This window comes from Halichoeres trimaculatus, unplaced genomic scaffold, assembly GCF_033239565.1.
Source record: "Halichoeres trimaculatus isolate MK-OKI-2021-1 unplaced genomic scaffold, fHalTri1.1 fHalTri1_scaffold_1, whole genome shotgun sequence".
NCBI classification, from domain to species: Eukaryota; Metazoa; Chordata; class Actinopteri; order Labriformes; family Labridae; genus Halichoeres; species Halichoeres trimaculatus.
The window spans coordinates 21,741,735-21,764,121 of record NW_027437179.1 but is presented as its reverse complement, the minus strand read 5'-3'; the positions used below and the strand labels follow the sequence as shown (position 1 = coordinate 21,764,121).

At 39.1% G+C, this 22,387-nt stretch overlaps 1 protein-coding gene across 2 annotated transcripts in view; it reads right to left on the bottom strand.

Annotated features, from left to right (window-relative positions):
* camk1b (calcium/calmodulin-dependent protein kinase Ib) overlaps positions 1-22,387 on the bottom strand; it is a 37,170-nt gene that overhangs the window by 9,253 nt on the left and 5,530 nt on the right. For both annotated transcript variants that reach the window (XM_074686749.1, XM_074686664.1), the window contains one exon: positions 4,803-4,934. In XM_074686749.1, coding sequence (XP_074542850.1) covers positions 4,803-4,934 — 132 coding nt within the window. The remainder of the gene's footprint in view (positions 1-4,802; positions 4,935-22,387) is intronic.

Genomic DNA, 22,387 nt, shown 5'->3' with positions numbered 1-22,387 from the left:
TCCTCTTTTTCTGTTGGGGGATGCTGTGTGAAGTTGTATTTTTCTCTTTGCTGTTGTACTAAAGCTGAGATTAGGGATGCACAATATTGGATTTTTGCCGATAACCGATATGCCGATATATGGAAACCCCTTTTCACCGATACCGATACTCACAAGTTTGTTTGTTTTTTTCAGTGTAAAGAAAGCTAAGTCCTGTACTGGAATTTATATGTTACTCTTATTGTGACAGTCTTATTTGTTTAAGAAACACACATAAAACAAGACAAAAAACATTTGATTTTACCATAAATAAGAAATGTATTATTTTTTCAAACTCAAGACATTCAGTATTGAAATACAGAAAAATAATTTCTTTAGATCACATGAACTTTAAATGTACAATGCATTTTTAAACATAACCAAGTTGCATTTGATTATTTTAGAGCTACTGTAACAACCTGGTGACAGACACAGAGCTCTGCAGTGCAAATAAATGAAGTGCTACATTTTATTTAAGGAGCTTATTTTTCAGATGGAAAATAATAATAATCCAAACTAAATAGCACCTTATTGGCTGTGCCTATCGGCAGAAATTTTCATATCTGCTGATACCGATAAACGTGTTTTTAAGCTTTTATCAGCCGATACCGATAATGTGCTGATAATATCGTGCATCCCTAGCTGAGATATCATATTGTTAGCATTCACACATTTTAAACATTTTTTGGCCCAATATATAGAGCTGATAGTATCTCTACTGCAAGCACCAGAGTATTTTTTAAAGTGCATAAAACAAGTTTAGCCCCATAAGCATCAGAAGGTTTTATATCTATGTTAAACTTTCATGACTCAAAGTTTGATGTACTAAACCATCTACAGTGTAGATCCACGTTTGTGTCATAGCAGTCCTCCCCTTCACCATCTTTGTTGATGCATTGCTACACTTATTTCCAAGTGACTGCACCAAGCGTGGGTCTGGGAAAATACCTTTTCACTTATTTGACCTCAGTACCTGAACTCTAAATGCATGCTTGAGACTCAGTGAGTCGCCATGTAGACAGGAAAACAATGACAACACAAAGCCATGTGTCTAAGCTGTTCCTGAGGTAACTGTGTATGCGTCAGCCTGCAGCCTAAGCTCACACGGGATTACGACAATGACTTTTATCCGGCTTGTAACAATGCATGGACACCTTCATTCATCTGCTTAGCCCAGCGTGGAAGGAGAGATTGACCCAGTAAAGGGTGAATGAGACGTTGCACCCTCAGAGTGAGCAGACACGTGTGAGAGAGCATGAGCGGCAGCGTGCCCTGTTACACACAACAACAGAAGGTCACATAATGCAGTAAAAGTGCTGCATACCTCTGTGTTTAAGTGAAGGATGACCTTACAGTGGACTGTGGTCATGGTGATTGTCAGAGAGCTGAAAAGTCTATTGAGGGCTGGTAAGTCATCCTTTGACCCCTGTCAGCAGCTATAGGTTTTACAGCTCATCTGGACACAGAGGTCAGGACCTGAGCGAACAGTTTTTCCCAGTAGAAAATACAGACTACGTGTGGCACAAAGTGAAAATAGTGGATATACTGGTCAGTGCATCTAAACTCAGTTAATTAGTTTGAGTTATTTAAGGAATCTTTGGTTAAATATTCCTATAGAAGTATGTAAGTCAGTACGGCTTGTGCGCTGTTAAGTAATTCTTATCCATTTTTGTGAGTTTCACTCTTATTTAATTTGTTTTCCTACTGATGTGACAAAAACTCAGTTTCTCTTTCATTTTCACTCCAAGGAATTGAGATCACTAGCAATGACTAGCTACTGAATGTGTACAGATATGAACAACTGTCAGACTGTTTAGTTCCTCTGATGAGAGGCTGCTTCTAAACAGGATCTTGTTTAAGTTTTCTGCTCTCTTTTTTATAGTAACTACAAAATCAATGTTCCTCTCTCTGGTTAGGAATGATTCATTCATTTAAGGAAAAATTTGGCCCTAAATAGAAACTCTGTCTCTGTTTATTTTACTTTTTTTAACTGGGTCCCTTCAAATGGGGATGGGAATCGAAAACTGGTTCCTGTTGAGAATCGATAAGAAATGTTTCAATCCATCGATATTGTTAGCCTTTGTGCTTAACGATTCCCTTATCAATTCTTTACTTTGTGCTGGAGCCGCCAGGCCTTACGTTGACTAGTCTGCTGCAGCTGTCTTAGCTTAGCATTTAGATAACGTTTCCCAAGAAAACTCTGATATGGGATTTTCAGCTTGAAGTTTTATTGAAGAACTGACTTCATTAAAAAATGTACATTACTCTCTCTCAGGAGTTCCATATTCAGTACATTCAAAATGGTATAAATCACCTTATTTACCAAAATAACAAAATAGCGCAAGCTTGATGTCAACGTATATGGAAAACTGCATTGATATGCTAGCAGTTAGCATACATCAGTATAACTTCAGCTTCAAAATAGAGTTTCAACTTTCATCACAGAAACATATCACATCAACTCTTTGTAAGAAATACTGAGAATTTCAAATGTTCAAAAAGCTATCAGGCAATTGAAAGGCTCATTGCTGACTCCATAGCTACAGAAAGCTTCCAAACAACTTAAACCATTGCTATAACCACTTCAAGACACTAGATGGCCTACTTGAATTATTACTACATTACAACACAGTACATCAACAACACATTGTGTGCAATTTTTACCTGTTTCTGTATAATTATGCCCAGAAATATCCAGACTCAGGGACCAATTACATTTTATTCACTTACAGTATAAACTCGATTAAATGTTGTTGACACAGAAAACCTGAAAAGCTACTTTTTGTACCAAGAAAATTCACAACAGGAATTGATAAGGGAATCGATAAAGAATCAGATCGATAAGCAGAATCAATAAGAGCATCTGTATTGACAAAATCTTATCGATTCCCATCCCTACCTTCAAAAAGTTGTAATACGGTCCTTAGGGAAGAAGAATGATACAGAACACAAGTAAAATTTCCAGTAAATTGAGTCCTCTTTCATCATATCTATCAATACTCATCACTGCATGACTTGCTCCTGTCACTTTTCATCAATAGCATTAATGAGCTAGTGCTATTCAATCCTACTGTCATCGAGATAAATCTACTTGATCCAGTTTTATAACTCAAAAGTAACTTTACTCTAAATTATAAAGCTATGTTATTGAGCCTTATTAGATTATCATCTGAGCCTCCTTAGCAATCCTACAACAAACTCCACTGACTGGCAGGACAGCAAATGAATTAGTGGAGCCTGATTAGTCACTATGTCTGTGTTTGGATTGAGTTCAGTGTCAACAGAAATGAGTTTATGGATGATCCACTCACAGGGATCAACTGTCTCTGCAACAGTCCAACAGACAAGATGAATATTAAACCTTTTGCATGTACTATTTTATCAAAGTTCTTACAAAGCCTTGGCACAGGTAGGAAAGGATAAATCAAAGATGATAAAGGTTTATGAAGGCAGGTTTGTGTTGGTAAACAATTGTTAGAAAATATCGGATAAATTCCAGTTGGTCAAGACAAAAAGCTAGACGATAAATTTAGTACAACTTTTTACAGCTAAAGCCAAGTCAAGATTTGAGTTGATCTTTTACATTGTAAACAGGTACATTTTAACCTTGATCAAAATTGGTGAAACAATTTGTTTTTGTGTGGAATAAAAGATTACAAGCGTATGTTGTTTTTATAATGATGCAACCCTATTATTCAGCCTTTGTCTTAATGTATCCCTGTACTCTGGGATGATTTTTTCTCAGGCCAAGTTTACCTCAGTCCACCAATTTGACAGATTTTTGCTCTCATTCCAACATCCTCACCTCAGGAGGGATCATAGCTGTATATTGGCTGGAGTTGTGTCTACTGTAACCCAGGCAACAAGAGCTCTAAAAATAACTTGGAAACCAATGTAGATCAGCCATTCTTACCATGGACTGTGGTTCCTCACATCTAAAAAGAATATGCTTTAACTGCTCAGCAATAAAACGCAACGCCATTATCTTCAGCCTTCATCAATAGATATTAAAACAATGTGTATTCCTGGTGGTGTGAAAATGAAATCATGAAAGGTTGGGAAACAAAGGTGAGACCACTAGAACCCTATGGTGCATAGCAGTCACTGCAGTGGATAGCTGTTTAAAAGTAATATTCTCCTTAATGCAATGATTTCTATAGTGAAACTCCACATCAGCCTGTGTCAAGATTTTTTTTTTCCAAAGGTGTTTTTATTGTTCTGCATGAAAAAAAACTCAACCTATTTTCTTCTTTCCTTTTTATTCTTCAATTTTTTATTTCATTTGTTTAGTTTTTACTCTCCTCCTCGTTTCCAGAAGCTACTGACAGATCTTCAATGTGGACTGTATCTTAAGACAGTAGTTTCAGTGGAACAAGCTCTGCATTTTTCCAGATTAGCCAGAACTTACATCTGTAAACTTTATTGTCATATAAAAAACAAAAGTATCAGAGCTTAAAAGTATTAGTCAAGTACTTCTCTTAACCACTCTTCAATTCCTTCAAATGAGAAACATATGGATTAACCCTTGACATGAAGTGGATCAGTTTCAAAATGCATTTTGCCTCATTGTTATTACATTACTACAGTGTATACCATAAACTGAGCACATGATGTTTAGTAATGTGATACAATTGACATGATACAGTAATGGATACAGTGATAAAAAATTTACAGTCTTGAACCTTCCTTTTAGCTAGTATTTCAGATGCAGATCACTTAACATATGAAGGTTAGTAGTCACAATACAGACCGGCTTGAATATGATCCATATAAAGCCCACTTACTTGTGAAGGACGGCTATCTCATTCTCGATGCTGTTTTCTTTGCCCTCTAATGCCTTCTTGGGGATACACTTGATGGCCACCAACCTCTTGGACCTCTTCTCCTCAGCCAGGACCACCTCAGAGAATGCTCCCCTGAAACACAAACACACAGTTCAGTGTGTCAGACCTCCATCCATTTGTCTTCTGCTGTTTGACAGAGCGCTCTGCGTGTATCTGCAGGGTTCCTAAACATTTTTTAGAGTCAAATTTTAAACGCTTTAACACTTTTTAAAGAATAAACAGAAGAAAAATGAATGCATTTTTGCATTGCAATAAAAGTAGTAGCAATCACACAGGTGTGGCATATTCAACTATAAATCCACTGGATGCAAAATTCAGAATATTAAAAAAAAGCTTGACTCAACCTAGCTTTGTTCAGGTTTGAATGAGGTAAAGAGGCAGGCCATACATCCAATTAAAAAGAATAACTCCTGGTGGTCTGCACATGGAAAAATTAGGCACTCAAAGTGCTGGGCCTGATATTGTTGTCCATGGTATACAGCTGGCCTACTTCATGGCGGTATGGACTTTAATACCTGCGGTATACCATCATGTCTCGAATTATTCCCCTCCACGTGCTCTCGTGCAGGCTGTTTAGCTCGAATTGCTCTCAGCGCGCTCCGGTCACACTGCTTGTTCCACAGTTAAGTGGTGTGTGCTCCATATGTGTGTCAGCATTGCACGCGCACTGACCCTCACAGGAGCAGAGAGTTAAAAACAGTTTAACATAAACCAGAGGTGTGAACTGTGCCCATAAGTAACAGCAATAAATTTCAGTGACTCAAACGCCCGTTTGTAGCGCTTGTTCCTGCAGACATGAACGTTTAAACATGTTTTTGTTTATTCTGCTCTCTCTGTCAGAGCACGTCACTAGTTTAATATCACTCAAAGGCTGACACAATCATGATAACAACAAATAAAACTCCCTTCAGTCAGCTACATAACCCAAGAGGTCTAAAAACATGGAGCCTAAAAAATGATTTGAAGTCTATCCCTCCCTTTCCCTCCTCTGTCTAAGAGTGCATGAGGAGTAAGGATGAAAAGTCTGGTGCAGACGGCTGTAAAGAATTAGTGTATTGTCTGTGCAGAGCTAACAGTGTGTGCACCAGCAAAATACAAGGTCAACTACATATGTTCCCTTTTTGAAGACTTTAGAATTAAAGTAAGATTGCAGCGCTATAGTTAATGTTGCTTGATGAGCAGCTACACATAAAGCATGTAAAATGTAAATACATGCTCTGGCAAAGTTGGTATGGTAGGTCATAAAGGGTTAGGATGTTTTAAAGTTACAAGGAAACCCTGTGATAGTGTTGAGGGTTTCAAAAGAAATTCTTGCTTTTATGTCAAATTGGCCAAATTTTTGTGATGCAAAAGCTGGTACTGATTGAAGCTCTTTGATGCCAGATTGTGTTTATTTTTAACTTTAGCCTCCTTCAGATATTTTGGAGTGGTACTGAGGGAATAACTTGATGGAGTGACTTAGAGGAAATGTTACATCAGTATGTTGTTCTTAGGGACAAAGTCTGACATTGCCCCAAGAGTTTCCTTCACAATTAGGAAAAGCAAGAATTTGAAAATAGATACGTCAGTGTGTGTTGGTATGTTGGTACACACCATAAAAGCTCCATACTAGGTTGTGACATGCTGACATTTCCTTTTCTTTTCTCTGCCTCCTTATCTGCTAAAATCAATAACTGAAAACAGACCCAGCATCAGAGATCAAGCTACATGAAAAAAAAAAAAGTTGAGCATTTTCCCACGACCCATTTAACAGTACACAGACTTTTCTTGCAACCTCTGGTGTTTTGGCTGAGCTCCACAGATCTTACAGAAGGATCCAAGGAAATAAAATACCAACAAAGAGACACAATTTTAGGTTTAAGCTGGACATTTCTCTGTTAGTGTTTCACAGGAGGGATAAATGGCACAGGGGCCGAAGGAGAAGCCAACAGAAGTACCTGAGTAAACTAAAGATCCCTATGATTTGAAATAACCACTGTCTATCTGGAGCATTAATGATCCCTCCTTTTGAGACACATTTAAGTGAGGAAAATCAAGATGACATCACAGTGGAAAGTATTTTTGATAAGCCCGTCGACTTAAGCCATTCGAAACAAACAAAAAGTTAAGTCTACTCATTTGTTTACAGTATTAAGGCATTACAGCAACTAGCCCCAATACAAAACATGTGTGTGTGAGGAAAACAAGTTCTCATGTTGCATTCATGCCATGTGGTAAAGATTCAATGTTTACAACAAGTTGTTTACAACTTGCAGGTGTTAACTTAAGAGCCATTGATTTCAACCACTATGAACTAGCTGAAGGGAATCTTAATTTTTCCATTTAATAAACAATATTAAGAAAGTTGTGGTTGAGATTTTAGAGGGAGATGCTGTCATATCTAATCAGCTTGTATAGCGTGCCACTTACGTTTGCCAGATAAGAACATTAGCATTGTGCTCAAAAGGATCACCTTTTACAGTGGGTAAAAATAGTCAAAAGGAAAAAGACCAAATTTGTACACGCTAATGATAAAATCTCAGACTTTTATGCTGTTACTTAACTAAGATGGGGTTGCTAATTACTCTACTTGTCTATAGTGTGAAGAACTGCTGCCAATGAGAGTTCAGTGTTTCCTAAAAAGAGAAAAAGTGTCAATACGGGACCACATAAATATCTTTAAAGATAATTTATTAACACTTTTCCATGTTTAAACAAATTTACTGCACTTGATTGATATTTTTTTATACTGATGAATGGCAACATCGCTGGCTCTTCTGAAATAAACTGACTACTGAAGGTAGACTCTCTTCACTCTTGTTGAAATGCTTGAATCAGTCCCTCTGATTTGACCATTCCTAAAAGTTTCACCAACCATAGCAGTCAGTCCCCTGCAAAACTCACTAACTTGTTTATGAAGTTACGCACATGTGCGACAAAAACGCCTCACATTTACCTACAAATATTGCAGCTAAGGACCATGAAAGGCAGGGTAGACTGTTTTGCATTCACAGACAAAAGTCATCTATTGACAAAAATTTTTTTATTGCAAAACACATGAAGAGAATGACTGAAGCGCGCAGACAACGGGGCAGATCACACTCAATAGGCTATGTTTACATACAGAAATGGGACTATGAGCTTAGTCAGCACGAGATCAGACTATTGTGTGTAAACATCTTGGACCAAGACTGGACTCAGCATGGATCAATCATCACACAAAGATATTGCAACGATTATCAGACTGTGGTTGGATTATAAGTGACAGAGGCTATAGCATCCATTTCTATTGTGTGTGTGCGTGTGTGATGTGTGAATGTGTATGTTTGAAACATCTATTTAAAGATCAACTAGATAGAGTTGCCTTTTATTTCAAATAAATTGTATAATTTAAAAAATCGCAACTTGTTTTGCAATTTTTGCTCACTGTCACAATTTCATTGCAAAAAAACATGTAAAAACACTGCAAAAATTAAAAGCTGGCCCAAAACGATTCATTTTAAGCCTGCAACCTCATAAAAAGTTGGCAAAATCCTGGAGGGACTGTTTAATAGGGTAGCCGGTATAGCCTAGCAGTCTAGGTCATGCGGCCCAAAAGGTGGCCACAAAAAGTCTGGGAAAAAAAATCGAAATGCTTAAATAACAAGTAAGTTTACACTAAACAAATACATACTTCATTTTATGGTTTGGTTCATCTGAAGAGGAAAATATCCCTGCACTACTGTAGTTTCTGTTTTCACAGGGATATTTGCCCTTCAGATTATACGAGACTTCCTCGAATGATTTGTCATTCACTCAACATTAACTCATGAGGATCGTGTGTTTATTTTGGAACAGCTACTATCTAATAATCATACAGCCAAAAGTGTTGGCAGTATTGGCATATTTAAGCATGTCTGTCTTCCTAAACCATGGGGTAAACCAAGGTCTAAAAAGGTTTTAAGAGTCACATGAGCCCTTTAAAAGTAAAGCCATCCAATACAAAGACATATGACAAGACAACTATGCAGCATGATGTGTTGGTATCAGCTCATGATATCTGTGTAAGTGTGAGCGACAGGTTGAATGTCAGCTGTCTGATTGTACCTTACAGTATCTCTTCTGCCACATATAGCTGCAGGTGTGAGTAGAGAAGAACCACTACTGTCCAGTCACAAGGTTTGCTGATACTATATCAGTGGTACAAAGAAGAAGTGAATAGTTTTGAGACCAGAAAAGAAAGTGAAAGAGAGATGACAATTTCTCTGAGAAAAATGTCCTCCTCAGGCTGGAGAAGCTGCTGGCTATAATAAAAAACTTCAAAGCAACTCATTTGGGATTTTGATTCCTAAAACCAACTCTGAAACATTACTGAAGCACTGATCTGTAGGGCTCATTCAGGCCTTTGAGTTTTAGGATAATAAGTGTGTACATTTGATGAAAGCTTCACAAGCACACAGCATGTGATTAGTTGCTTGCAAAAGTTTCCTGCAGTGTAAATATTATAACGTTGCCCTGTGTACACTTGCTGCTCTATTTGCAATTACTCCCTGAGCAAACAACTAAAGTGAGTTTGGTTGTTTCATCAATCAACATGGATTCATTTGAAAGAGAACAGTACCTAAAAAAGGATATCAGTCCCATGACTCTTGGAGAAAGGTCTCACTACCCATGTTTTGAAGATGTTAAATGTTCATAAAGAAAGACATGAGATACACAAAGCCATATTCTTGGAGTTTTCCTCTTAGAAAAAACACTGAACCCACTCCCTGAGCAAAGCAACAGTCATCTTTGGAGCGAGGCCTAGTGGCTCCATCTCAGAATGACAGCAGAGAAAGACAAAGGCCATTAGCTTTGGCAGAAATCCAGCTGTGCTGAGGAGGTTTTCAGTGCTGCAAATTCCTCTACAGCATCTGGAGAATTTAGCTGACATTCTCCATGCACCCACTAACAGAGTACGGGCTCTGGGGAAGTGTCACACAGTAGTTCACAAATAGGCCGGGAAATACAAGAAAATTTATGTTACCGTGACAGTGGTCAGTCATTTTATCTGCTTTGTGTTACGCAGCAGAAATTCACCAGGGAGCATGTTTTTCCACTGCGACATTTTTTAAATTTTTTATTGTAATATACTTCAACTATTTAGGTGCATTGTAAATATCTATAAAGGAGTGGAGCTCTGACAAATAACTGTATGCACACATTAACTATATGTTAAAAATCAACAACTCTTTACTTCTCTTCGCTTCCCATTGTCAGCTGATACCAGACATTTCATTTTATAACTCCTCTTTCTGAACAAATGAAGGGATAAATAATGAAGTCCCCTTTGCAATGACGTTCACTCCAGATATAGAATAAACAAATACACACTGGTGATATTTTCCTTTTTTTTCCTGAAACATGGGTTTGCCATTAAACTAGTTTTATCCAACAAATCTTGAGATTACAGAAATTCACACTCAAAATGATGAAGGGACAAGAGATGCCAACATATTTATAGTCCTGTCTCTTCCATCACAAACAGCACACCTGAAATACACAGCAGAAAGCTGTTCTTCTGCTACTGGTATAAAATCTTCTGAGAGGCTGGTGTCTGTGTCCCGAGGCCCTAAAATGTAGTCATTAAATACTTTATTTTCTTGTTTTCTCAAGATTACAAGGTAATTTCAGCTCAGGATCTTGGTTTTAAAACAAATCTTGTTTTCTTAAGATATTGAAATAATTCCCCTCATTAACTTGAAAAAACAAGACAAAGTAAACAAGACAAAGATACAAAAAATGAGTCAGTAGGCCATGCATGACATGCTTTTGTGTGCTTTAGCTACTTCATGAAAAGCACAAGAATTAAACTTAATTTACCTCAGTCATGTGGACAGCGGCAATATGGAAATTTGTGGTTTTTTGTCTGTAGGTGTGTATTGGGTTTACAGAGGGCTTAATCCCAGCAAAGGTTCCTGCTGTTTACAGAAGTGTTCCTGTTCCTAGCAGGACATACTTATCGCCAACATGGGACCTGTGTCCAGGAAGTTTACACACTGACATGCACGCCACTGCACAGTGGTTTCTCCCAATAAAGACACGCTTACTCCCACTATCCAAACAATGGGCGTGACCGCAGAAATCCACAGTGCAAATTCACTGCACAAGGTTCAAACATAGACAGTGGGTCAACAACATTTACATGTGTGCAGCCTCAAACTGGGTAAATATTGACCTGCCGATTAAATAACACGTTTCAGGGATTGTCTTTGTACTATTGTGCACTTTCCTTTCAAAACTTAAATAGTTCTTTCACTTACTGAATGTCTGTCCCTTGTCTCATCTTTCTGTAAATAAGCTGTTTGTCCAATGCACACAGGTTACCAAGTATGCGTCCTGACAAACAACCTTTTCATCCAAGCATCCCACGACGCCTCACTCGGTGCATCAAAGGAATTTAGGACCAAGGAATTAGAATCTCAAATGCCACCGTGCAGTCATTTGTGCTCACTCCCTTTAACCAAACACATACAGACACACGAATACACACACGCACAAGGAGCACTACTAAGTCTAACATGTAAAAGCAAGATCATTAAGTTTATGGTTACATCTGCTTAAATTAAACCAGCCAAGCTCTAACGCAATATCAGCAAACAACATAAATGGACTGTCAATGTTGAACAATCACTGTCACACTTTAACATGTACTTATCACATATTTTTGCATCTACTGGAAGGACAGCTGTGCAGAGACAGAGACAGTGGGGAGCAGGAGGGAGGGGGAAGACATGGAACAACACTGTGGCTGTGTGGACAAGAACCTCACCCTCTGGGGCATGTGCATAAACTGACCTGGACCCAAAGAGAATTTTTTTTCATCACAAAGAAGCTGTCCTTGTATGTTCTTTGTTTTTGGGAAAAAAAAGTCCTCTTTTGACTCTATGCCATGTGTTGTATTCACAAATAATTCCCACATCTCTCCTACTCTCAACAATTGTGCCATCTGTCCTTCTGAAACGTCGCTAAAAACTGTTTAAAAGCCAATGACAAAATGTAGCTGTGGAAAGGTCAGAGAAATGTAGGGTAGGACCATCTGGTCCAGTAAAAAGCTGAGAGATACCCAACTGTGATACTGGCCCAAAAACATAAAATGACCATCTTTGCTCTGTGGGCTGTCCAAATACAGAGAACAATACAACTAAAACTAGATTTAGTGCTTGGACACACTTTCCCTTGGAGTGGCCAAATGTATTTAAAGAGCACATTTCAAAACAGCAGAGGCTGTTCAAAGTGCTGTATAATTCATAAAAGACACAAGGTAAAAACGCCTTGGAGAAAAACGTTGTGCGTTGCACTGTGATTAGCTCACAGGGACCCTTAATGACTAACCAACTGGTTCAGTCATGAAGGGTCAGATGACCAAACCTCCACAGCAACAGAGCTCCCATCCTTTTGATTTGAGGAAACTCAACCGAGGTGTAGACTTAAATCCTGTGATTTCTGACAGTCAAATATCTGTGATGATAAGCATTCTGGAACTGATAATAAGTCTTAACGCTGTATTAAAATGAAATGTCTCTGCTGAAAATGGTTAATGTCGCAAACCAAATATCATAGCTGTAACATTGACTACATCTATCTAGTGTATTTTATGGAGATATAATCAGCTCACCTCATCAGGTTTTTTTTTTAAGTTCATCTTAATTATATCCTTATATAAGTGTTGCCAAGGTACTGCTATGACTCACTGCAAGTAACTGTGTCCTCTGGCTGCAGACCTCAGTGCACTTAAAAACATGTCTCACAGAGAAAAGGAAGAAACATGAGCAGTATAGAGACATGTTGGCAGGAGCAATTTATCAAACACCTTGGGACTAAAAAAAGCTTTTTATGAGCTTGTTGGAATGAAGAAAAACATGAACAACACAATCAACTATCTGTTATTTACATGTATAAATTATTTCTCACACCTGACTATGTGTTGGTACATGACACCAAGTAATGGACTAACTAAAGTACATCAGTCACTTGTGAGTGATTAGTTATATTCATGACAATATGAGCAAGTCTGTAGACTCAACACTATCCAATCTGCTGAACTCAAAGGGCTCTAATTTCGTAGACCAGGCGCAAGCGCAGTCGCACCTGCCCTGCGAGCACAGGGGAGCGCAGGGGAGCGCAGAGCCGTGCGTCCACACCTCCCTCCACGCAAATGGCAGAGAGGGAGGAGAAAAGCCGTGAGTGGGTTTAACACTGTTTTCACCAATCAAATGAGCGCCTCTCCTCGCCTTTAAATGCCCTGCAGCCAAGACGCGGTGTCTGATTGGTCTGACTGCTCTCCAGCACTGCGGAAACAGTGCTGGTAGCGGAGACGGTCAGAGCCGCTGTCCCTGCAGCAGGAGAATGGACAGCGGGGCGCATCGGAGGACACGAAGCGCGTCACTATGTGAGCCAGCTCCCGGGACAGATTTCATCTGTTCCTTTGTCATTAATAGGAGTACAAAATGAAGAGACAGTTACACAGCTGGCTTATTCATTCAGAATACTTTTTATCCACCTGCACTCCTGGTTTGTCATCGCCAAGCAGAACCTCTGGTGATATACTGTATACGCTCACAGTGTCTCCGCCTCATCCTCCTTACAATAATGTACTCCATCTTTTTAGATCACGTTAAAAATAAAGACTAAAACAGAGAAATATGGGAAATCACGGGTAAATCCAGAGTGACATACATTTATTTTGTCTCTTTTTTCTTCGTCTTTTCTCTCCCTTTTTTCTTGGAATTAAATAAAATGAGAGAACCAGATATACTCAGTATCAGATGTTAAGGCTGTTTATTGTTTAGTTGTAAGATGTGCATCAAACTCCCAGCTGCCATCAGGTTAACTTTCCATTATGACAAACGGCTTTAATCTGACATCAGATGTGACGGGAAAATTAATATAGATATAAATGTATATGCTGGTTCAGACGGTTATATTAAATAGCGATTGCTGTGATTGTTTATTGCTTTAAAATGTGCCTGACACTCTGGAAACCTGCCTCTGAGGCTTTGTTGACATGTGCGCACATGTGCGCCTGTCACCAAATCACAGCTGCGGGGGGTGCACGCTGCTTTGCGCAGAGAATAGACCAGGTTGGAGCTGGTGAGCTTTCAGCGCACTTTCTGCAATGTTTTTGGCACAAAATTGTCACTGCGCCAACATGAATCTGCCGACACCTCCCCCTGGCGTGCCGCCACACCCATCTCTGCGCAGATGGTCTACCAAATTGGCAGCGCACGGCGGTGCGCCACACGAAATTAACACTGCGCAGGTTGCGCCAGGCCTGTGCCCCCTGCGCTGCGCTGCGCCACGAAATTAGAGCCCGTAACCTAATGTCTTCTAAATTGATGAGTTAGAAAAGAACTGTGAACATTGTGTGGTTTATGTGGTTTCTGGTACTCCCAGAGCCAGCCTCAAGCAAACATCCTGCAAACTACACATTTTAGCACTCCCGTTTTGCCCTTTATTTGTAGACCAGAGGTTGCTGCTACATGTTAACAGAATTGTATTACCTGTAGTACAGCAAGCAACCAGGGGTGATACAATATTTTAAGATACTTCTGAGGCCATGAAGCTGTCCATTAACCTACAAGCTGTAGGTTGTGAAAAGCAGGAGAAAGACCTTCTGAATATGTTTAAAACTTTCCAAAGGGTGTTTGTTTCATTTAATTTAATACATAAATAAATAAAAACAGTAATAGTTTTTTTCACCTCACGAAGGTTTTTTTTCAGTAAAATTCTGGGGCCTGATTGGTCCTGAGGAATTATAAAATGCAGACAACTATGAAGACTAGTTTGTGACCTTTTTCTAATGACATAGAAGTGTTCAATACATTGGATATAGCATCTGAAGAGATTACTTAAGTACTTTTTGTTGGCTTGGGGTGGCTAGTTTAACTTACCCAGCATCTCTACAGAAAATTGAGAGTGTTTATCTTACTGTTGTAGATTAATAGTCAGGGACAGCGAGGCAGTTATAGTCCACTCACAAACTAAGTTCATTTTCACAGCTCTCACCCAGTTTCCAACAGGAGGCCAATCTTTTAAAATACATATAAATAAGAATAAAAAAACTATTAAATTTACACTAGAGCAAGATGTACCTACTTATATTTAAGTTGCTTAAACTGTTATGCTAAATGCAGTTGTAAAGATGTTCCCCTCAGGACATGGTGGAGACACAACTACAACCAAACACTGAGCAAATGTTGGACCTAAAACCTGTCAGGCAGCTGGAAACATGAAACCAGCGAACGGACAGTGTTGTGCTGTGGCGGCTGTGAGCAGTGCCGTGCCAACAAACTATCAACCTTAACTCAACTGATGCCACATCAAGTGCTTCGGTGTGAAACCAACTTTCCATTGCAGCGAGCCCACATCAATGGACATCGAGGGAGAAATGTCATTGGAAACACAGATGAAAATTACATGCAGAATGAAAATGATTTTGATTTTGATTCAAGCTGAACAGCAAAATCTTATTTCCCTGATGAAATGTGGAACAGCAGATAAAAAGCACAAGAAAAGGGTTCTCAAGCAGCTTTGCTGATTTATGGACAGCTTGTAACTTTTAATCAAGTGGGGAATATGGGCAATGAGGGATTATTATGAGAAAGACTGTGGGAAAATCTGCATGACAAGCCTGGGAGTGTACTTCACATTGTTAGAGGGGATACATCGCTGTGAGCAGATGGAGATTCATAAGTGGGCCAGACAGTGGGCATACATGTTTGTGTGTGTGTGTAAGAATTCCAGGAACAGCAGGGTATGCCATGCTGAGCTGCTCTGTGCTGAGATGAGACCGTTTGAATTAGGTCAGACCAGGGCTGAAGGGCTGAAGGGCTGGGGGTAATATAAGCAAGGATGGATTTTCAGGATTGGGTTTGGAGTTGGAAATGGTCCCAAGTTGTCACTTCTCAAAAGAACAGATAAACTCTCATTACTATGACTGACAGAGAATAAATCTGATTATGTCTCAGAATAAGTGCGGGGCTGCCTGAATTGCTGCCCTTTCAATGTATTTTACATTTTGAAATGACAAAAATGTGGACCACGAGGGCATACATGAAAGTTATCTGATCTAATTTGAAAAAGATTAAGACAACAGATATGACAAAGGAGACAGAGTAGCCTGCCAGAGGACTTACTCATTACTCCTGTATGGAGTAATACTGTGTATGTTATCCTCTGCTTTGAGGTCCACAGGGCCGTTTCCAATCAAGGAAGGTCTTACGTCTGTCTCATATCACAGCTTATTAACAGTTGAAAACAAAAGTTGTACCAATACAAGCAATGCAATAAGCAAGAAAGAAGATAACTGAATATAATGGGATAAAAACTATGATTTGTAGTAAATGATTGGGAGCGAGGGAGAAGTAGTACGGAGACAGCAAAAGAGAAGCATGGAGGGAGATGAAAAATAGATGAAGTGGGACAGCTCTCATGCTGGGAGACTCATCTGCTCTATAAAGGTGGCTGTTTCCTTTTTCTCTGAACTACTTTGTTAATAATCATGTTGAATTCATTAGATTCTGACTGTGCATGCAAACACAAATTATTGAAAGGTGCCAAAAATAGCTACAGGAAGGCACTGTTCACCAAAATAACCTAGAATCTCTTCTTGTTTCTGTGCTGTGCCTGCTTATCAAATAACTTTGAGATTTGCACAATGATGTTGAAAAGCAATAACTGAGAGATGTGTAAGATATGCATCATGGCAGTGATGTGAAGGACAACATGAATTCAGAGGCATCAGCAGTTTGAAAATGATTGTTTCTCTGCTGGTCTTCTTCATCACACGGAGACATTTAGGATGGGCTGCGAGATGAGCTGCCACCAGTTTGTTTGATTTCTTTTGATGGTAAGCAGACTTTCACTTAGAGCCCGTCAGTGTTCCTTATAGTCACAAGTTGAATATTGACAGAGCAGTCCAACTTTCTACTAAACTAAAGAAAAAAATTCATTGACCATGTTAACATGCTGTCAATATTCAGGCTAAGATCAACATTCGGGTTTCTGAAACATTCGGAATAACCCGTTTACATGTGTAAGAAAACATGGTTATTCCTTTTTACATGGTATCCTGATCAAAACAGCGGCACACAGAAAACATCTCGGCGCACAGAGAACATCATGATGCAATGCGCATCATTTCTGCTCCTTCTTACTGTACCCATAGCGACAGCAGCAACACAAACTTTCAACAGGGACATCCCGATAGGCGTGACATGATCAAATATTTGTGTTAGAAAAGGAGTAACAATACTATGAGTATATTCTGGTTTTTAAAAAAGGTTATTGGTGTTTACATGGCCCTTGTGCAACCGAGTTATTGCTAGCATTCTGAATATGACAGGGTTACTGGCTGCATGTTAAAGTAGACGGTGTCTTTCTAATCCCTCTTTCAGAGCATGAGCTTAGCTTGAAGTAGCTGATGGGACCTTAAAGGAAGTGAATAGTTGGCTGACATGATCATGAAGTCAGGTTTACAACTGTCAAATATGGCAAAACGCATACCAGATACAAGAATACAGCTTTAGTTAGTAGCCATAATAATTAATTATCCATACAGGGTGATTAACTGGGCTAATATTATGAACTATTTATTTTCTCTCTATATAGCTGAATTGTATGTGACATTACAGTACAGTCAAAGTATCAGTGTATTTATCACGCATCTAACTGGGCCTTTAAAACACATAAATAGTGTTGCACAAACTACTACTGAGAAGCGAGATACTATAACTTTCCACTCAGAAGCAGAGAGCTCTCAGGCAGAGTGATGAATCAATGTCAAAATCCTGATAATGTAGCCAAACAAGTGCAGCGGAGGCTCCTCTACAAAGTGCTTTATGACTCGTGTGTCACAAAACAACATTATCTGTGTGTATCAAAGGTGTATCAGCAAGTCTTAAACATCTAACATTACCAAGTTAAAACCAATTCAAACAGAGCTTAAACAAAGATGCAAACAATAAAAATGTCAAACACTAAAGGGTAAGTCCTCTTTGTGTTCTTTTATAAAGGTTGTATGGGAAGACACACCAAAATGTCTGAGAAGTGTTGAAATTAGTGCTTTTTGGCAGAAAAAGTCACAAGGCTGCAAGCAAGGGCTTGTTGCTTTGTACAGTGAAAGGATATCTGTGAGGGACGGGCTCATGAAATATGAAAACAACACAACCAAATATGAGTTGTTGTTGTTGATGAAAGCCTTACCCTCTCTCTGGCTCACCCAAGTGTAGTCACACACGAACCCATCGTCCCAAATCAATTGTGGCCCAAAGCTGATCACATGACCAGCACAGGCATGGTACTGGGTCACTGTTTGACCTGGGCCAATCTATCAGCCATATTGATTTCAGCTGATTACACCCCTCTTTCCTGCTGACACACTCAACTTCTGTTGCTCCATCCACTCTGTTTTACAAAGTATTTTGTGCTGTGATGTAAAGTGTTTAACATTGTTGATCTTGGCATGAGAACTCGTCAAGGCTTTTGAATGTCAGCACAGGAAACGCAGCCCATTTGAGCAGTGAGTAGAAGTGTGGGAACGAAAACAAAGACGATCATACAGGGGGAGATGTTTTCTGTTCATTTTAAATAATGTAATAAAGCCTTTTTGCAGTATTTTTTTATAGCAATAGCAATAAAACCATGTTTATTTCTAGTGACTCCATCTCTCATGATATTCAGTTTTCCTACTGGTGGACAAGAAAGACGAAGTGGCATAATGCTAAAAATACTCACTGTTCTCACATTATGGAGCTGTTTGTTTACCAAGAATCAACAAAAATAATGTTCTACAAACGTGACAAATGGATCTATAATGTGCCAGGTTTGACTGTGACTTGCTGAACAACATATGCTGGAGTGTAATGAAGAAGTCAATATTTGAAAAACAGCCAAAGTAAGCACTGGGAAGCCAAGAGATCCAACCCTTTCAGCGAGACACTGTGACTGGCTGTTTGAGGATGAATTGACTGGGAGGATTATGGCTTTGTTTGAATTTGTTAGGAAAAGGTAAATTTTGTTTCCAGAAAAATAGCTGTGAAATACAGGTTCCCAACCCAATTAAAAGTTCAACGTCAGGAAAAGATAGTTATTTGTTTTTATACATTTCATATGAAGACTGTTTGTGGGCTTATGGAGGGGGATTCCAGTGAAAGTAGAAAACAGTCAGAGAGCAGGTTACAGGAATGGAGGGAGCTGAAATTGAGCTTTATTCCTGACAGCAGGGATTTGGCTTCGGGGTGGTTAGACAGATAAAAAATAAAAACAAGAAAATGAGAGAGAGAGTGTGTGTGAGGAATAGATTAACATAAGTCACAGAAATGAGAAAAGAAGGATGGCTAAAGAGGATTTAAGTTGATTGCAGTGAAAGTGCTGTTGCCTGCTTGTGCATTATTAATTCCCATCTGTTTTGATTACAATTACATGTGGCAGCAGCTGGGGATTCACTGCTCAAACTCACACGTGCCACTGCTAAACCACCCGTTTGTCCCAAAGAAGTAATGAAAGATAAAACTTATTCGACCTGTTAACATGCATTTCAAAATAATTTAATTTCTCCATAAAAATACACCCAGTAAGTATAACCAGTTTGGAAAAATGGATATATAGTGTGTGCTCATTTGTTATATTTAAAAACTAAACCAGAGAGCATGTTTAAAAATACATAACACTATTTTCCAGTATTCTGTACATTAATCTGTAAAGTGAAAACCTTTTTTTATTTTGGTTGTGATGAACATATGATTCAATAATACTAGATAGGATGATTCACACAGATTAGAGGACAATGAAAATCTGCCTGTCTGTCTTTGTTTTTTTTTCTTTTGTAAAAAGATTAAAAAAGAGAGAGAGAGGCTTAGTTTATGTCTCGCACAATGCACACACGTGAACCTGGTGGTGGATTATTAATAGCAAATCAAAAAACTTTGTTTCCATAGTGACTATTTGAGTCCATTATGGAAACTGTTTCCTGTTGTTACCAAGACAACAATCCAGCGATGGCACATGAATGCAGCACGCAGCTGAGTGATGCAGTGAGAGGGTGATCTCTCAATAAACATGCTCAGCACCAGACATGGGGCAGGTAGAAAACTGGAGAGGAGACGATGAAGAATGAAGGCGAAGATGGTAAAACATTGTGCCTGTTTGGACCCTTCAGATATTCTTGTATGCTGATACTGCTCAGCTTGATTTTGCAGTACAGTCCTGTATAGCTCACTTTAGTTTCTACACATAGGGTGGGTGTTGTCAAAATAATTGAACCATTTCATGCTTAAAATATCTGAAAGTATCACAGAACACTACAGAGGCTGCCTTTATTTTTTTCCTCTTCTTTATCAAAATGTTTACAGAGGAAATACAGACAAAAGACGAGTCAGTAGCCACTGACTGACCTTCCTGATGTTTGAGTTTCTATGAGTTTTGAGTCCTTCTCACGCAGTGTTTACGGTATACCTGAAGCCTATGCATGAACTCGCTAAACAAGCTTGGATTTCATCTTGGATTCACACAACTTAATCCTGGACCAACAAGGATGTGGGTGTGTGTAAAAAGTGTCACACCTCGGAAAACATCCTGTCTCATGACACTTGGGATCCATGATGGCTTATCATATGACAAAGAGTGCCAGGATTAAAGAAAAGCTTAAGTTACCTGGGGGTCACTCTGAGGGTAATATATTATTTGGGAACTCACATGGGTGCAAAGTTGATCTGCTAGTTTGGGAGAGTGAGAAAATGTTTCATTTGGGGATGGATAGCAGGCTAGGAGGACAGAGACAGTCCATGAGAGACAGAAATGATCCTGACCCTGATATTTGACTGTTGCAAAGAACAAAAGACATTTGGGCTACCAGCATGGTACTCCTGCTGGCTCACTTGCTTTGCTACATAAGTTGGGCAGGAAATGAATAACAGTCCCACAAATGACAAGGCACAGGCCATCTGCTCTCAAGGAACCAAGCATGTCCATTTTGAGACAAATGCATGACACCCACCCATACTTACACAGACAAATATGCACACACTGTCCTAAAAATTACGAGGTTTAAGAGGGATTCCAATACCAAGACAGAGCAGAACCCTAAACAAAATCCTGGACAAATACACTATCATCAATTAGGATAGTTTTCCTGTCCAGCACACGACTGCCATGTACACTAAGAAAAAAAAAAGCTAACAAATACATTTGTAGATGTGCCTCTCTTGCATAAACACAGCTGTACATGAAGCAGGCAGCAGCTAACAGCCCTGTCCTTTTAATAAAAATAGTCCTCATCCCTAACATTATGAAAGCAGCCCAGCCCCCTTACAAATGTCTGCCACTCGCCAGCTATGCAGACATAAACACTGTAGAAGACTTAAAGGGTGCAGTTCCTTACAGTGGCTGATGTCAATTGAAAGTGATTTTTGTAAATAAATACGCTTTGTGTGTCTGTTGATTAATGAGCAAAATAAGACATATACTTGATTTCAGAGTATAACTACTTTGACCTGAAGTCACGGATGCATATCACGGGGAAAACGTTACAGAAATTCAGTTTTAGTCTTTCAGAGCATTCTTAATAACTGTCTTTGGGGAAATCATTAAGGTTTACAAGTTTCCCATTACAACTCTTGATTCTGATGCAATTCAGTCCAGCAGTTTGGCTTTAGCTCTTATCTTTGAGATGGTTTAATGTTGGGTATAGTATTATGGTGTTGACTTCACTTCATGGTATTTCATGGTAGCTGCATATATACTGCAGCTAAGAGGTGTTTTCTACAGATCTGTGTACAATCATTTACATGCAGTTATTGGCCCCTGTGTAAAGCTTGCTTGTTGGCTTTTGACAGTGTCCAAGAATAAGTACACTCTGTCAACAGGAAAGATCGTAAGGGAACTGCAGAACTACTCTATCAAACAAATAACAAAGGGCTATTTTATCAAATGCAGTCATTACACTACACACTGACTTCTTAGAATGTATGTGGATGAAAAAAGTTTTTTTTTTTATTATCCAGAGAAATAGTTTCTGAACCTTTGCCCGCACAAACATGTCAGTAGATCTGTAATGGTGGCCAGGTCACATCCGGCTGACACCTCCTTCACCCAAAATGATTCACTAGATAAATGTTTATAAATGGAGAGAGGCTGTGTCTGTGTGTGCTGAGTAATGTTTCAAGCCAAAACAAATACTGAACCTTGCTGCACCACCTAACTATTATTTTAAAAACTCTTTTGTGTCCCTCAACACAGATTGCCATTACTGGACTTGTTTGAATCCTTAGCAGTGAAAAAGGTGCTGAACATGATCCTGAGGCCAGCCACCACCAAAGTTTAGTTTTGGCTATAGCTGGCCACATACCTGTGCAGCACGCAACTCCAGCTCACGTTAGAGCCTGATGTGTTCAATTAGGCATGGTGCCTGTTTATATTGGAATATTGACTGGAGCAGCACTGCATCAGTTTACCTTAAGCAAAGACACACTAGCAGTGTAAACAAAAACCATGTCATGAGGTGAGTTTCACTGTAATAAATTCAGTCC